The sequence below is a fragment of the Pyxicephalus adspersus genome, chromosome Z (genome assembly GCF_032062135.1).
Source record: "Pyxicephalus adspersus chromosome Z, UCB_Pads_2.0, whole genome shotgun sequence".
Taxonomy (NCBI): domain Eukaryota; kingdom Metazoa; phylum Chordata; class Amphibia; order Anura; family Pyxicephalidae; genus Pyxicephalus; species Pyxicephalus adspersus.
Window position 1 is genome coordinate 16799472 of NC_092871.1, and position 15303 is coordinate 16814774.

The following is a 15303-nucleotide window of genomic DNA, read 5'->3' on the forward strand; positions in this document are numbered from 1 at the left end:
TCCTATGGAATCTGAGCACACACAAGTGAATGATAGCTCTGATGATATTGGCACCCATCCTGCAGAGCTACTTAGTTGGTCATTTGGCTTTATATGCTGGCTTCAGGTCATGTGACCAAGCAACTGGTTTTCCAGCTCAAACACAGGTTTTCTTTGAGTTTACAATCTGTAAACTGCCATCCTCATGAATTGTAATCTCCATGAGTAATCTAATGAAACCAAAATAATATTACATATAAAGTGCTTTAATCCATTGTGTGTATGACTTCCAACACCATGCTTGACCTTCCCCATTTTGTGTTTTGTTCCACTGTTTAATACTTGCCATGCAGCCTCATGAGGATGGCCCCCTCTACTATCCCACTGTGACAACCATCAGTTTAGGGTCACACACAGTTCTGGACTTCTACCTGCCCCTGGATAGAGGACACGCAGAGGAGGAAGACCAGGTAAAGACTGGAAAAATGTTTTTCATTCTGTTAGTTGCACTGACACACAAAAGTCCACAAAAAATTATTGGCACATGTTCCTGAAGCACTATTTATAACTGTTTTAGTCAACCTTATGGTTGATTCTAGTCTTTTGGCTCAAAATAGAATACAATAACAAAAACGTAAACAATTCTAGGGTTTTTATATGAGGGAGACAGGAAGATACAAACAGCATTAAAAAATCTCAACACAATCAGGATTTCTCAGCCTTCACATTTGCATTACAAAGACATTGTCACTCACTAAAACAAAATTGCATGTAAAAGCAAGGAAAAAAATAACTTAAATGTTTACTTGGAATGTTTTCTTCATTTAGTATTTACATATAATGTGCTGATTATCTTGCTTGAAAAACTCACCTGTTAATTGGCTAGCACAAGTCCCTCTGTGCAAGTCATAGCCCCTCCTCTAAAGTGTCTAATACTTTTTTGCTGGCCTAGCTCCTTCAGGCATACTTCCCTACCTAACATTTTTGTAGCTGCCTGGGGGAGGAATGAAGTGAAATATTATAGAGTGTTTATTCAGTCTGCTGGGGCTGCTGACTTCCCATACAAATTGGCTGTGCCCAGCAGTGGTCCCATAGCTTTTAATGTCTACACAAGGAAGGCTTTTATAAGTAAAGAACATGCACAAAATATCATAAATATAATCCTTTGAACAAATTGTTGAAATTAGAAGTCTAGCAACAAGATCTCTTTTTTTCAAAATACTTGATATGGGGATCATATATCTCTCCCCTTCCTCCCACATGACAGCTTTATTGCTTGGCTGTCAGACATCCATCACTATCACACTGGGGCATAGGGTAAGGCCTTTTCTTTTGCACCGTAAAAAGTGCTGTTTTCCTTTAATATTAATATATTTATTATTATTATTATTTAAAAAATGATTTATATAGCGCCAACATATTACGCAGTGCTAAAAAATTAAAATTTGGTTGCAAATGACAGACATATAGACAGTGACACAGGAGGTGGAGAGGATTTTTTTCCACTGCCTTTTTTGTATATTCTTTATTATGATATTTACTGGTAATAATGGCCTTCAGGAACTTGTAGTAGCACGAGAGTTACCTATAGGCCAATTTCTATGTTTGAGTACCTCTAGCTCTTTTTTGTGTTCCAGGTTCCAATAACAGAAGAACAGAGATATGTTCTGTCCCTCTTGCTGGAACCAAGAAGTCTTTTTATTCTTCGTGAAGATTTGTATAAAAATTACCTGCATGGAATTCACCCGTATACCGAAGACAAACTCGGCAACAGAGTGGTCAATCTAGAAAAGTGTGTGGCACAGACTGACGAGACTCTGGACAGAGGGACACGAGTGTCACTGACTATCAGATACGTCCCCAAAGTACTAAAAACAGCACTTTTTCTGGGGAAAGGGAAATAAACAGTGGAGATGTTCATCCTTAGAACTGAGATGCGATAACTGGTCTTGGATGGTGCCTGGGTGGACATCCCCCATACAAGCAGAGAAGAAGCCATGTGAAGCCTTTGCATTGAGGAATTCCGTGATATGGATTGGTTTAGACAGCAAGTTGGAAACTATGGCACACAATCGGATGACTATATTAACTTTACTGGAGCATATCACCCAATACAAACACATGCATCCACCAGTTGGGACAATTATTTACCTGCTTTAAGTGCTGCTTGTGTCAGTGTGTGAACTTACATTATTGTGCGTTATTTAATTACCGCCTGTGTCCATAATAGGTAGCTTCACCCACACTGAACCTGATTTATTAAAGCTGTCCAAGGCTGGAGAGAATACACTTTAATCAGTGAAGCTGGGTGATCCAGCAAACCTCAAATGGATCTGGTTTTTCTGTACACTTCACTTGCAAACAACTGTGTTATGCATAAAGAAAGATGAATGCTGGTATCCCTTTGTTTCCTACAGACACAGATCTCTACACCCTCTAGGTGGTCATGTGCATACTATAGGTGTTTATTCTGAAGTACAGGTGAAGGGAAACACATGTGGATAACACTTTGCTGCTCAGTCCCTTGTTTTGCTCTCTGCAAGGAATTTGTGTGTTCTCCCCATGTTTGGGTTTCCTCCCACATCCAAAAAACATGCAGTTCGCTTAGTTGGTATCCCCTCACAATTGGCTTTACACTGTGTAATGTTAAATGACTATGGTAGGGGCAGCTTCAGATTCAAGGTGAGCATTACATCAAAAGTTGAGACATGCGGCTAGCACTATGGTCAGTAATGTTTGCCCATATGTTCTTATTCATAACAGCTTTCCAACAAGTTATGAGCATGACAAGATTTAAATATATATTGTATGTTCTTTGTAAAGAAATAAAATCCATCAGACAATAGCTTGCCAAGATTACAGGTTGTTATATTTTTGTATATTTTGTACTTGAACACTGCTCACAATGTACTTCCTTATTTTGGATCATTTTACAAACCTGTTTATTTCGAATGCTATTCTCTGCCTATTGTTTGACTCAAATAATATTTCTGTGTGAGTCATAGCAATATGTGACATTCGTAGATTGTCCTTGAGGAAAACACTTGTAAGTTGCCTTGTTTATGACTCCTGAAAATGCTAGTTGTCTGGCTGGCATTCTGACCATTTGGCCATTTGGCTTACAAACAAGTGTGTATATATATATATATATATATATATATATATATATATATATATATATATATATACACACACACCTGAAATGTCTTTCAAGGAAGGCTTTGTGGGTATTCTATATGAAAAAAGAAAAAGGATGGTTTGAAGCAGCAAAAAAAAACCTGTCCCTATGTTACTTCACATTTCTTACAGTATTATTTTTCAGGTAATAGTCTGTCTAGTCACCACACAATGTGGCTGATTTACTATAGGAACTTGAGCAGTGTACACATGTTCAATATTTGTTGCTGAAAACTATCTTTTGTGATCATTTCCAACAACAAAGGGTGACAGGTGAATGAACAAGGACTGTTCTATTATATGGAGAGGGGAAGAGAACAAGTGGCACCCCATTGTACTCTTCTCCCTGTACATATGCACAACCGCTGTACATGTCAGATTCTCACCCGAGCCTGATTATATCAGGTGAGAATCATCTGACGTGTGTACATAGCCTTAGGCCATTTTCTTAGCAAGGTGAGACATAACTCGGCAAGGGATCTTTCATTTAGCTAAGTAAAAGTAGTGAGAATTCACAATGCTGAAATGCCCAATCGAATGTCAAGAAATCATTTTGCCTAAGTATGATCAGCCAACAGAGCTTCCCTTCACTAAGCTAAGTGAATTGTCCCTTGTGGTGTGATAATTCACTTTCCAAAGTGAACAGCTTTAACGATCCGAGTATCTGGGGATGTCAGGTATGTAGGGAATTGTGGTCTGATTGAACTTAAAGCCCCGGGAAAAAAAACCCCCTTCCTCTCTATGTTTTAAAAATAATTTTTGTAAACCTCCAATTTCCTACCTAAATCTTTGGTTTCATGACAGGGCTGGGTGCAGAAGGACATTTACCTCCCTGTAGGGCTGGGGACCTCGAATGGATACACTTCACCAATCAGACACTGAGCCAAGAAGGAGTCAGTGGGACTTGCTGGGCATTGTACAAGGTACCCACTTTCAGTAATCTTCTTGTGGCTTTGATATGAAGATGATGCTGGAAGATGTACAAAGATGTGCAACAATAAACCATGTCATTTAAGGACTACAACTTTAACAATGAAGCCTCAGGCCACACTTTCCATGTTCTATTTTCTTTAACCTACAGAATTTTGTCTTGTACCATGACATGGCTGGTTGGTTGGGTTTCCACCATCCCCTGAAGGGTTATGCCCATTGGCTTCCACAAGTGTCCATCATAATCCTCACCAGGTACCGGAGCATTCCAGCATGATGCCATACTGAAAGACAGACAAAGGACTGGTTACCTAATCCTTCAAGAGTCGATAAAGTTACTTCCATTTACCAGTAACCATTACCGAAAGAGGCATTATGGGGGATCTTGTGACAACCGATTCAGGTACGTTTTTATGGGTTTTAGTGGCTTAAAAAGTGAGGGCAGGTGGGCTGGTAAAATAGTTTTGGGGCTTGTAAGCAGAACTCTAGACGTAAATACCAATTTCTCCATCCCTGGCTGATGGACAGTATAATGGTCATTTTACCAGGGTACGGTTTAGAAATAATAACCTCACCCCATGGTCTTGTAACAGCTGGTGGTTTAATCCTCCATGCCGTAGCAGGAGCGCTCCTACGTCAGCAAGCACAAAGCAGGACCTGTAGTGTCTGCTTGTCCTGCATTGTACTTGATGATGTCATCGAGAGGGGTGGTGATGAGACCAACATGAAAGCATAATGGGGGAACTGACCATCATGACCAAAGGGAGTTTTACTAGACCATTAATTCTTGCTTATATTCCTTTGCAATGGATCATCTAATAGAATCGGCATATTGTGCGTCACACAGATAATTTTATTTTTCCCAAAAAGGCCTTTAAACTGAGAGCACTTTGTCAGTATAAGTAGCATTGCATGTAAATGAGAAAAAACAAGGTATTATACATATAAATAGATATACATATATACATAAATATACATATAAATATTTTTTGCTACTATGCAAATTCCATTTAAACCATATCCCGTAGGGATTAATAATACCCTATGGAAAATACATGCAGTTGCAACAAAAAACATGTAAAAAAAATCAAAATCTAAAAATGTATATTAAACCAACTTTCAACAAAAATGTGTGAATGGTTTCTGATACACCTGTGTGTTTTAACCCTAGGCATGGCTTTCCACACCTGCAGGGGTTAAGTTCTATGTTTGCACGAGCTGCGGTCTGGATGCGTGTAAGCGACTGGATTCTCCTTTTACCTGGGGACAGGTAACCTGAGTGTGTGCCTCCTTTGTAGGTGTGCCCTTGTCTGCCCCTCCCAGGAGAGTGACTGCCCCAGTAATGTCAGCAAGACAGTCATCCGAAAGCATCTAATGGTGTGGATCTCCGCAGGGCTCCAGGCTTCAAGGTAGGATTATATAAAAGTCACACTGCCAACCTGCTGTTACATCTATTAGAGAAATAAGGGAACAACTAGTTTCAGGGTGATATAATCATATCCCTTTATACATCACAGGTGACACCTGGCCTTATATAGCAGATCTGGTCACATAGGGGTCTATTTATTAAGCAATGACATTCATCAAAACTTTCACTGGTGGACAATCAATTGAAATATATGGACCTGGACTTTTCTCCACCAGACGATGCTTTATACTGTAAATAAATTCCATAGAAGCAGTTATATCACTCTGTACATCAATGCTAAGACCGTGCTTGATTCCAAAACCAGTACTTGGTACTAGTACCTCAAACTTATTATTCTTTAAATATCCACAACTAAATAAGTACACTATATAACAAAAATATGTATATAGTGTACTTTACTATATACTTCAATATAAATAGGGCTGTGCAGGTGCCTGGAGGATCGATAAATATAATGTCTTACTGGACCAGCGGTTGTGGTGTAGCTAGGACCCTACTTTTAGAGGACAGCAGAGCATCCAGGTGTCTTCTCACCTGTGTTATTGTGTTATAAGATTACTTCTGTGCATTTACACTGCAAGCCTATGGGTCTTGCTTAAACTTTTCTAGTGCAACAACACAATTTCTTTTATTCTTTAGTGTTTGATCTATGGGTCTTGCTGCTTGCTTAGACATTTAAAGTGCCCTTTTCATCTACAACAGCTTGAGCATGGGAAACACTCAATCACTAATCTTAAAGTAGAAGGGGTATTGACTTTGGGGGAAGGGGAAGCATAGGTGGAAATAGAAATTGGAGGTTTCAGGTAGGGTAGGCATGTTGGGTGATGGGGGAACCATGGCATATGTTAATGCAGGAGTAGTGCATAAAGTTTCTGGGAGCCCCGGGAGTAGTGGATTTGGTGTTGGCACCTAGAGACCCCAGGAGTAGTAGATATGGTGTTGGCAGCAAGCACCAGGGTCCATGTGTTTGACAGTCTGCCGCAACTGTTTTTGGTCCAGGAGAAGTGGAGCTGGTAAACATTATTACATAGTATACAATTCTACACAGCAGTTCTCTGGGGTGCAGCAAAGTAGTGATATCACCACATGATATGGACCGGTTCGATTTTTGACACAGATTGATATGTAAACTCGCTGAAGACCCAGCCTGCTGGCTTTACTTGAAAGGGACATGTTTTGCTTGATTCATTGGGCATATTGTTGGTATATCCAGAATATCATTAAGCATTCATCATATCCTGTACTGTTTATTTGTTATTACAATCATTACAATATCACAGATATGTTTACTTTGCTTCCATGGGTGCTTTACTTATAGCATAACAAACACTTTAATTAATTCTGAATTCATAGGAATTTTTATGTGGGTTTTCTTTTTTTTAATACTGAGATTGTAGATGTACAGACAAACTTTTATAAGTTTGTAACAGTTTTTTTGTACTCTGTGTCCCCCCAGTGAGAGATATTTAGCCATTTATTTGTACTGGTGACCATTGTCAACAAAGCAGAATGTAAGGATAAAATGCAATGATCTGTTCTTGGTACTACACAGTAATTGTACCTCGCTGCTTCCCTGTCTGTCCATGCGGATCTATCAATCTAATCAGTGACTCAATTGTAACTTCAGGCCAATCTTTATTTCATTGTGCTCCTAAAAACAATACTTATTCTGTGTGTGACTAACAACGTGGCTAATGGGTTTTATTTTAGTATTCAATGATCAGGAATGCTGAGCAGCTTCCCTGATCTATAGATACAGCCACCGCAGTGGGAATCTTCAAATCTGTCCTGCATTGTAAATCTATATGTATGAATATTGGAACTCAAGATGAATTTATTATTATTGATGTTATTATTAGTAAACAGGATTTATACAGCGCCAACATATTACGCAGCGCTGTACATTATATAGGGGTTGCAAATGACAGACAAATACAGACAGTGACACAGGAGGTGGAGAGGACTCTGCCCCGAAGAGCTTAAAATCTAAGAGGTAGGGGATGTAACACACAATAGAATGGACAATGACAATAGGATGAATAACTGTGATTGTCTTAGGCGAAAATCTAGCATGTGTATAGTAGTCCCTCACCACCAATCTTCAATCCCTCCTGGAGGATCAATGACTGACCAAGCTGGTTTGACCCTTTTCAATAATGGAAGTGCTGCTTGCTTGTTCTCCTCCCTCTCCTTTCTATTGAACAGTACATTGCTATGTATAGAGTGCTTGTTCATTCTCCTGTTACTGGAAACAAACTGAGTATGATCATTTTCAGTGGCAGAAATCTATATAGGGTTTTGTAGGGCCAAGATGCCAAAGGCTGCCCACAACCCAGAGCATTGAAAAGAGGAGCACCAACTGCATGGGGGGGGGAAGAATAGGATAACCAAAATTTACATTTTACTGGTACCCTAAGCAAAAATGAGCACTTATTCCATGCAATGCCAGAGAAGCCTCTACTGCAAGGGCGATTTATCATTTACCTGTATTGTCTAACTTTAGTCTTCTTAGTAGATCAGGTCCACACCATAGCTAAGAGACACCTATGGGTCCATAACATCACCCAGTGCCTCTGTGGTCCGTAGATGTTAAGTAAGATGGCAGCTTGCCAGTTTATCCAGCGTGCAGCTAAATTACATCTCCTAAAGAAACAAGCGCTTGTAAAATATCACATCCTGTTTATTTGTATTTTCATCATCTCTATGGTAATTCTTCTTTTACCTGCTAATTACGGTACAGGAAAAGCTGTTGGTCAATCTACAGCAATGATCCTGCTGTTATAATGGATCTTTGTGTACATCCTGCACCTCTCATCTCCCATCTAGAGCAGCTGACCCACAATGTAAATATTTACCATGGCTCTGTGCTTTGATATCAAACAGCGATAGGAACCCTGACTGAGCCATGTTTATGTAAGGAAGACAATATGCACGGTATGAACACGGTATAAGAGCTGCAGGGTATCTATAACTAATTACTAAAATCACATATAAGCTTTAACATGTTAATGCAATTTCAAAAGTTGTTCTTCATGTTTAACATGTGCAGCTTTCATGGGTTATGTAAAAAAAAATCCCCCCCTTTCCTCCAGACTGCAAGGGTTATATGCTTATTTAGTCTAATGGTTTTTGGTCTAATGGTTGTGAACGGACCCTGACTGATCTCACATACAATGTAGGACTATTGGACCTGCATTGTATGAGATGATTTCAGATGGCCAGCAAATGGTGGAGCAACAAAGAAAAGCTCAGAGCAGTCATACGGCATGGAGGAAGCCTGTTGGTGTGAGGAATAACCTGACCGACCATGCACACAATAGATTGTGAACAGATCAGCCAAGACGGTCGTTCGTTTCCAGCGACTTTCCTCGTTCATCAGCGTCTTTGTCCACTTTTTTTGTTCCTGATTATCGACCGATCGGTCGTCAATCGTTCATTTCCAATGTCAATTATTGCACGAGTATGTAGCCTAAGGTAATCATTATAACCCCAGACAAATCAAGCATTTAGGAATTGTAGTGGGGGAAGGGGACATTGCAAGGTTCAGCTTTAAAGCTTAATGACCTGCCGGTTTCACAATCAGGCAGGTCATTATTGCAGAAAGAGACAAGTGATGTGCCTTTTAAAATAATCGCTCCTACCGGCCTGATCACTCTGGGTTTCTGTAAAAACAGAAAAAATGTAAATTGTCTACAATACACAGATTAGGGAAAAACTACTTTTAATTGGGATATGGGAAACTGTAGCAAGGCAGTCATATTAGCAGCCACAGGACTTGAATCTGGAATCTTTTCAAGTCTTTTGCAAGCCTAAAACCTGGCATCTATTTTTAGAATTCAAAGGTAAAAAGTTTACCTAAAGTTGCACAAAGACTGGCGAGGCCGGTCTGATGACAATGCATTTTCCAACCGGCCTTAGGCACAAAGATAGGCTTCCAGCCACACAAATATGGCACCCCAGCTCATATATGAGATATGTTTGATGCTAAGGATGGAAGGTTAGAGACAAGTGGCTCTGGAATCCATTTCTGGAGCTGCTTGTCTACAACAGCAAATTTTCTAACGTGTACAATCAATATTTCTGCGGACAGCCACCAACTAGTAGGATTGTCTTCCAACTTGGCCAAAAATTCCTTTACTCGACAATTGTCATCTCATTACAGACAACCTGCTAATATCCTTCTGTGTGCCTTTCTGATAAAAGTTTTACTTTGTAACTAAGGGCTTGATTTCTATATATCAGGCAAAAGACACTCCGTTGCTGTACGTCTAATCAACTACAAACATTGGTCCCTTTACCCGAGTACTCATTTTTTTTTTCATTCATCCTAATGTTTAAAAATAGCCATTGGAATCATGGATTGGCCAGAGGAAAGACTAATTTATTATAAACTCTTATGGTAGTGAATATACAGGTCTGTAGGGAAGACTTTTTGGGAGATTGGGGGGATCTACTATCAAAAGAAGAGGTCCTACTACTGAACCCTGGTGGTGCACAATCAACATTGACCTTACTCTGGTACAAAAGTTTTATTATAGAGGAACTCCAGCCTTTCCAAGTTCTAGACACCCACCTGCCTTGTCATAGTGTTGTGCCAAGTACCTGAATGGCCAACAACCAAGAGCTGTCGCATGGCTGGCCAAGTAAGGGCTTGCTCAGCCTAGAGTAATTATATTCCCGAATTGTGAAATTTGCACAGAACTTTAGGGGTTGCCCTGGCTGTTGATCAGGGGGTGGGTGCATTGCAGGAAAAGAAATGATAGATCATTTATCATACCCAAGGTACACTAGACCTGTTACTTAGTATTGGCAAAGTACAATCCCACTTAGGTCTGGCTTGAGATATTAGGGATTAAAATAATAATACAGGACTTAGTTATAACATTACCATACCAAGGTGCTTGACTTTTAAGTACATATACACAACACGGGTGTGACCCTATTTATAAATGTAAATGATAATTAGCATACCCCAGCTAAGATAATGAACGGTAAACCATTATTTGAAGGAGGCTTTGTGTTTGTTTGGACTAATGTCTTGAAATATGCTTTGTAAACTCTTTTGCCAAAGTAAAATATGAAACGACAAGAGAAATTGGCAGCCAGTTTAAAACCCAACCCTACCTTTGAGCTCTGTTTTTGCTAGTAAAGGTTGTTGAAGTTAAAGGTGAATCTACAACATAAAGGGACAGTACATTTTATTAGCTGGTAAATGTTTGTTGGTCTGTTTGTATTTTGCATAAAGTAATCAGTAAGTCAGAGAAAATTTACAGTTGTAGTTACAGGAATTAACCAATCAGTATTGATCGATGAATCTGATTTTTGTAAGGGGGTCTAATTGGTATCAAGGGAGTTACTACCAATATAAATTTATATTGACCTGACAATTTTTTTTTAAATCAATATTCATTCCATTTTGTCTTATATTCTATGTACATGCTTCCTAATCAGATGTTCTAGAGCCATATGCAGTCCTCATTGTCCTCCAGAGTCCTTTGACGAGGTCCTCACCAGCTGCCCTGTACCCCTTTGGCAACTCTAGGGGTTTAGGCCATTGACGTAACCTGTAATGGATTTCTTAAAAATCATTTTCTATTAGTTGGCAAATGTTTTTAATCCTGGACCAGATCTATTCCAGGTTTGCTGGATCACCCAGGTTCTTCTTTGATAGTCTATCTTATGCAATCTTGGAGAACTTCACTAAATCAGGCCAATACCGTGGTATTATATGATGCTAAAGAGCTGGGGAAAATCTTTAGATGGAAAACTGGAGTTAATTCCAAAATAGTAACATCAAGCAACACGTGTCTCCTAATTTTACTTGAAACCATGCCAAACACCCAGAAAATAATGTTGTGTTTGTCACTGGAAATAAGCAGGGTGTTTTTAGTAAAATTCCCCTAGAGCAAAAACAATTTCTCTCATTGAAACAGAATTTGTCTCCTTAAATTTTCTTTGTTTAAAGATGTAAAAGAAAGAGGCCGAGATTCAGCAATTTTGGTCCAGGTTAGTTGAAAAAAAGTTTTCACAACCATCAATAACCATTTAAAAGCACTGAACCCTAACAAACACAGATGATCACATTAATTTTGCCTCCCCTATTGTTTGCAATATATTTTAAACTCTTCCCAATTTTACCCAAATTTTGGTAAATAAACATTTTGAAATGTTCTCAGTAGCAGAACTCCACAGAGTGGTCCTGATTTATAAAAGCTCTCCAAGGCTGCTTTATATTCTTCAGTGAAGCTGGGTGATTCAGCCAACCTGGAATGGATCTGGGCCAGGATTGAAAACATTTGCTAACAAATAGCAATTTCTTTTAGGAAATCCGTTTCAGGCTTGCTGGATCACCCAGCTTCACCGATGAAAGTGTATTCTTCCCAGCCTTGGAGAGCTTTAATAAATCAGGCCCAGTGTCTTTGTTATCTATCCTCCTCCTTTATTGGGTCCCAGTGATTTCTAACATTATATATTTGCTTTAAATGTTACCTGGGCCTTTAAACAATTTGACTTAGGTATAAAATACCTATCAAATTGTTGGTTGACCTTATTTTCAGCCAAATATGCTGAGAGAAAAAGGTTATTTCAATTTCTCACAATGTGAAACTAGCCTGTGGCTTTTTATAAGACTGGTTAGATGAACCATTTGTAAGAAAGCTATGTGCATTGACATTATATACACCCATTGTTTTGTTTGAAGGAGGTTCTATTTTGCTGTGCTTGTGTGAAATGTCATCAGGTTTAACATCCTTACACCCTTTACCACTTGCTTTTTTTTTAAATAACCAGGAAAAAAAAGCTAGAGTCTCTACCAGTCAAATTTTAGATATGTAAACCATTTATATCACCCTGTATTGATCATTTACTTGGATTACTTCCATGTTCATGTAAATCTGACCTTATATTGAACAGTATAGAGCTATACAGTCATTGATCACCCACTGCTGTCTCCTGCACCCAGATGACAAAAGCATGGGTATTCCTGATCAATTCCATTACAAATATAAATTAGTAATATAAATATTTTTACGTAATCTATTAGTAAAAGAAACATATATTGAATGGCCACCTTACTGCTGAGATTACAAACAAATAGATCTTGATGACCAGTAACCTGTTACCTGTTAGTACACCGTCATTTACAATGACCCAATTATACACTAAGCCACTACACAGATCACCAAGGATTGACTCCTTGTAAACATAATTGGTGGTTTCTAAATCTCAATAAACCTGACCACATGAAAGAGGCGAAAGTCTTACTTCCTCCATACGCACATAAAGAAAGGAATGCACAGCTAGGGTTGTTTAGAAGCACCACTCCCATAGGTATCAAGTAAACTCATCACTAGATTACATTACCAGCAATATCTGACCACCGTTCACTGTGAGATGGAAATTTATTGAGTAATGTCCTCAAATGCTGCAGGATAACTGGTATTATATGTGATGTAATGATTTATTGTTTCCTTATTATTATTTCTTCACAATAATATTACTTTTAGTGCATGCCAAGTTGTTTAGAAAGAGGCTTCATCTGAAATTGATTTTAAAGATTGTAAGCTCTTCTGGGCAGGGTCCTCCTCCTGTGTCACGGTCTGTACCTGTCTGTCATTTGCAAACCCTATATAATGTACAGAGCTGCGTAATATGTTGGTGCTATATAAATCCTGTTTATTAGTGATAATAAAATGGTAATGGAGATGTTTGCTAGCTTGAGTCACGTGCTGGTTTCTCTTGGGGGATGGCAGCCAAGATAACCCACCGATGGTTTTAGATTCTGCTTCCACCCACCTTTGGGTCTTCCAACCTACCATTTCTTATTCCCATTTCTTCTATTGTAATATAAAGTAAAAATCCAGCAGGGAGAGCAAAAACCTTTTGGCTGGGTTTAATTCTCAATATCTGTTCTGTATATATGGGGCCTGCACAGTACAACTTTTCTTTTCCTGTATACTGGGTGTAATTCTCTGTATCTGTTCCTATTTTTTATATTTGGACTATGTACAGTACCACTTCTCTTGTCCTATAGGCTGGGTGTAATTTTCAGTATCTGTTCTTACTCTGTATGTATGGACTCTGCACGGTACCACTTCCCTTGCCCTATATGCTGACTTTAACTTACTTTTTCGCATTGTAGAATTGGTTGGAACCCTATATTGGATTTTGGAAAAGAGTTTAGAGGGTGTGGTTTTTTGAGTGGTGTTATATATAGGACATATATAAAGGAAAAACCCTAGTCTTTCCTTTTTTTTGTTCTGTATTTATCACTTGCATTCTATATCTATTTAGTGAGTTCATGTAGTCTCATATATGAAGTTTAATTGGAGATTTTGGAAGACCCAGTCATGTTTCGCATTAAGCCATGCCCCTAAAACAATTCAGCCACGCTCAGATTTTGCACAATCTTTATTCTTATCACCCTACAAGCTGTTTTCCCAGGTTGACATCTCTGCTTGTAGTGTGCAATGCACAGCTGGTATGTAGTGGTAAATTCTGTGCAGCTATCCGGGAGGGAGCTCCAAACTCAAATCATGATTGTTTTCACTTATCCCACCTTGCATGCCTTTGAACAGTCCATGCAATTGGGCAGTTATATTGACCAATACTGAGACACACAGAAATGGGTGGGGTAAATCAGGACTTTTGAAACTGAAGTCGCTTTTATCACTTCTTATTCCTGAATTCTCCTTCACATATGTGGTTTATAAGTGTAGACTGCTGCTAGGCCCCAGGAGTGGCAAACCCCACTGCAGGTTAACACATTTGCACATGCTGCCATTGTGTTTGCAGTGGCGGTGCAGTTCTTCCTGAAGAGGAGGAAAAGCAGCAGCATGGCCAAAAGCAACATTTCACTTCTAGGAACTATGCCACAACCCCACCACAATCGTGTGCAAACGTGTGCACAAAGTGGTCCACAATGGCTTATGTGTGTTTATGACTTACTGCTAGACACAACAGCCTTGCGGCACAAATAGGAAACGCTTTATGAAAATGCCAAGTCCAAAGTCCTGGATGTTAATGAATACACTATCATAGGAGTATTGATGTTGTCACTGTCTACAACACATTGGCTGAGATAGAACATGGTGTGCCAAACGAGGCTCCATCACACAACAAAGCAGCAGCACTGTGGGAAGAGACAACCCTCCAATCTGATGCAATTCTTGGCACGGTGATAGAATCTACAGACAATTCTCAAGAGAAACCATACAAAGTGCTGCCTGAAGCACTTTATTCCAATGCTGAACTTCAGCCAGGTATAAAAAAAAAACTCGCAGTTAACGCAGTTATGTATTCATTAAATTGGATGCAATCCTTAACAATGAACTTCTCAAATGTTTTTTTTGGTCTGTAAATATAACATAGAAAGTGTTTTGTCATATCTGTTTGAAAACTGCGAAAAATTGCTGTTGATCCTGCCAGAAGGCTTGTAAGATGATAACTTTTTATTGTGAGCTGAAAAAGTCCTGTGCTCTCTGTCTGTGCTGAATTTTAGCAATAAGCAGTGGTGGTCATCTGCACAGAAATAATTTGGTCTGACTTCCCCCGATGATTTTTTTGTTTCTAAATATTTAAGAAAGATCACTTATGACATGTTGATGAATGACATGCATCCAGTTAGCAGCAAACCCCATGCATACCATCAGTAGCACACCCTATGCATATTATCAGCAGCACACGACATGCATGCAATCAACAGCACATTACATGCATGTTTACAGTGGCACACATACATGCTGTCAGAAGCAGATTTGATGCATGTTGTCAGTGGCCTTCTACTAACC

The 15303-nt window shown here is 39.1% G+C and overlaps 2 protein-coding genes across 3 annotated transcripts in view; both read left to right on the plus strand.

Annotated features, from left to right (window-relative positions):
- ALKBH6 (alkB homolog 6) overlaps positions 1-2312 on the plus strand; it is a gene marked incomplete in the record, with an annotated part of 9494 nt that extends 7182 nt beyond the window's left edge. Inside the window, 2 exon segments of the mRNA XM_072430396.1 lie at positions 333-449; positions 1617-2312. Of these exon segments, the coding sequence (XP_072286497.1) occupies positions 333-449; positions 1617-1883 (384 nt within the window).
- A 3117-nt stretch (positions 2313-5429) lies between these two features.
- SYNE4 (spectrin repeat containing nuclear envelope family member 4) overlaps positions 5430-15303 on the plus strand; it is a 38199-nt gene continuing 28325 nt past the window's right edge. Inside the window, exon 1 of one of the 2 annotated variants that reach the window (XM_072431925.1) lies at positions 5430-5495. The gene's annotated coding sequence lies outside the window, so the exon portion shown is untranslated. Of the gene's footprint in view, positions 5496-14634; positions 14776-15303 lie in introns of those variants that run through there. The other variant, XM_072431927.1, reaches the window with a different exon arrangement.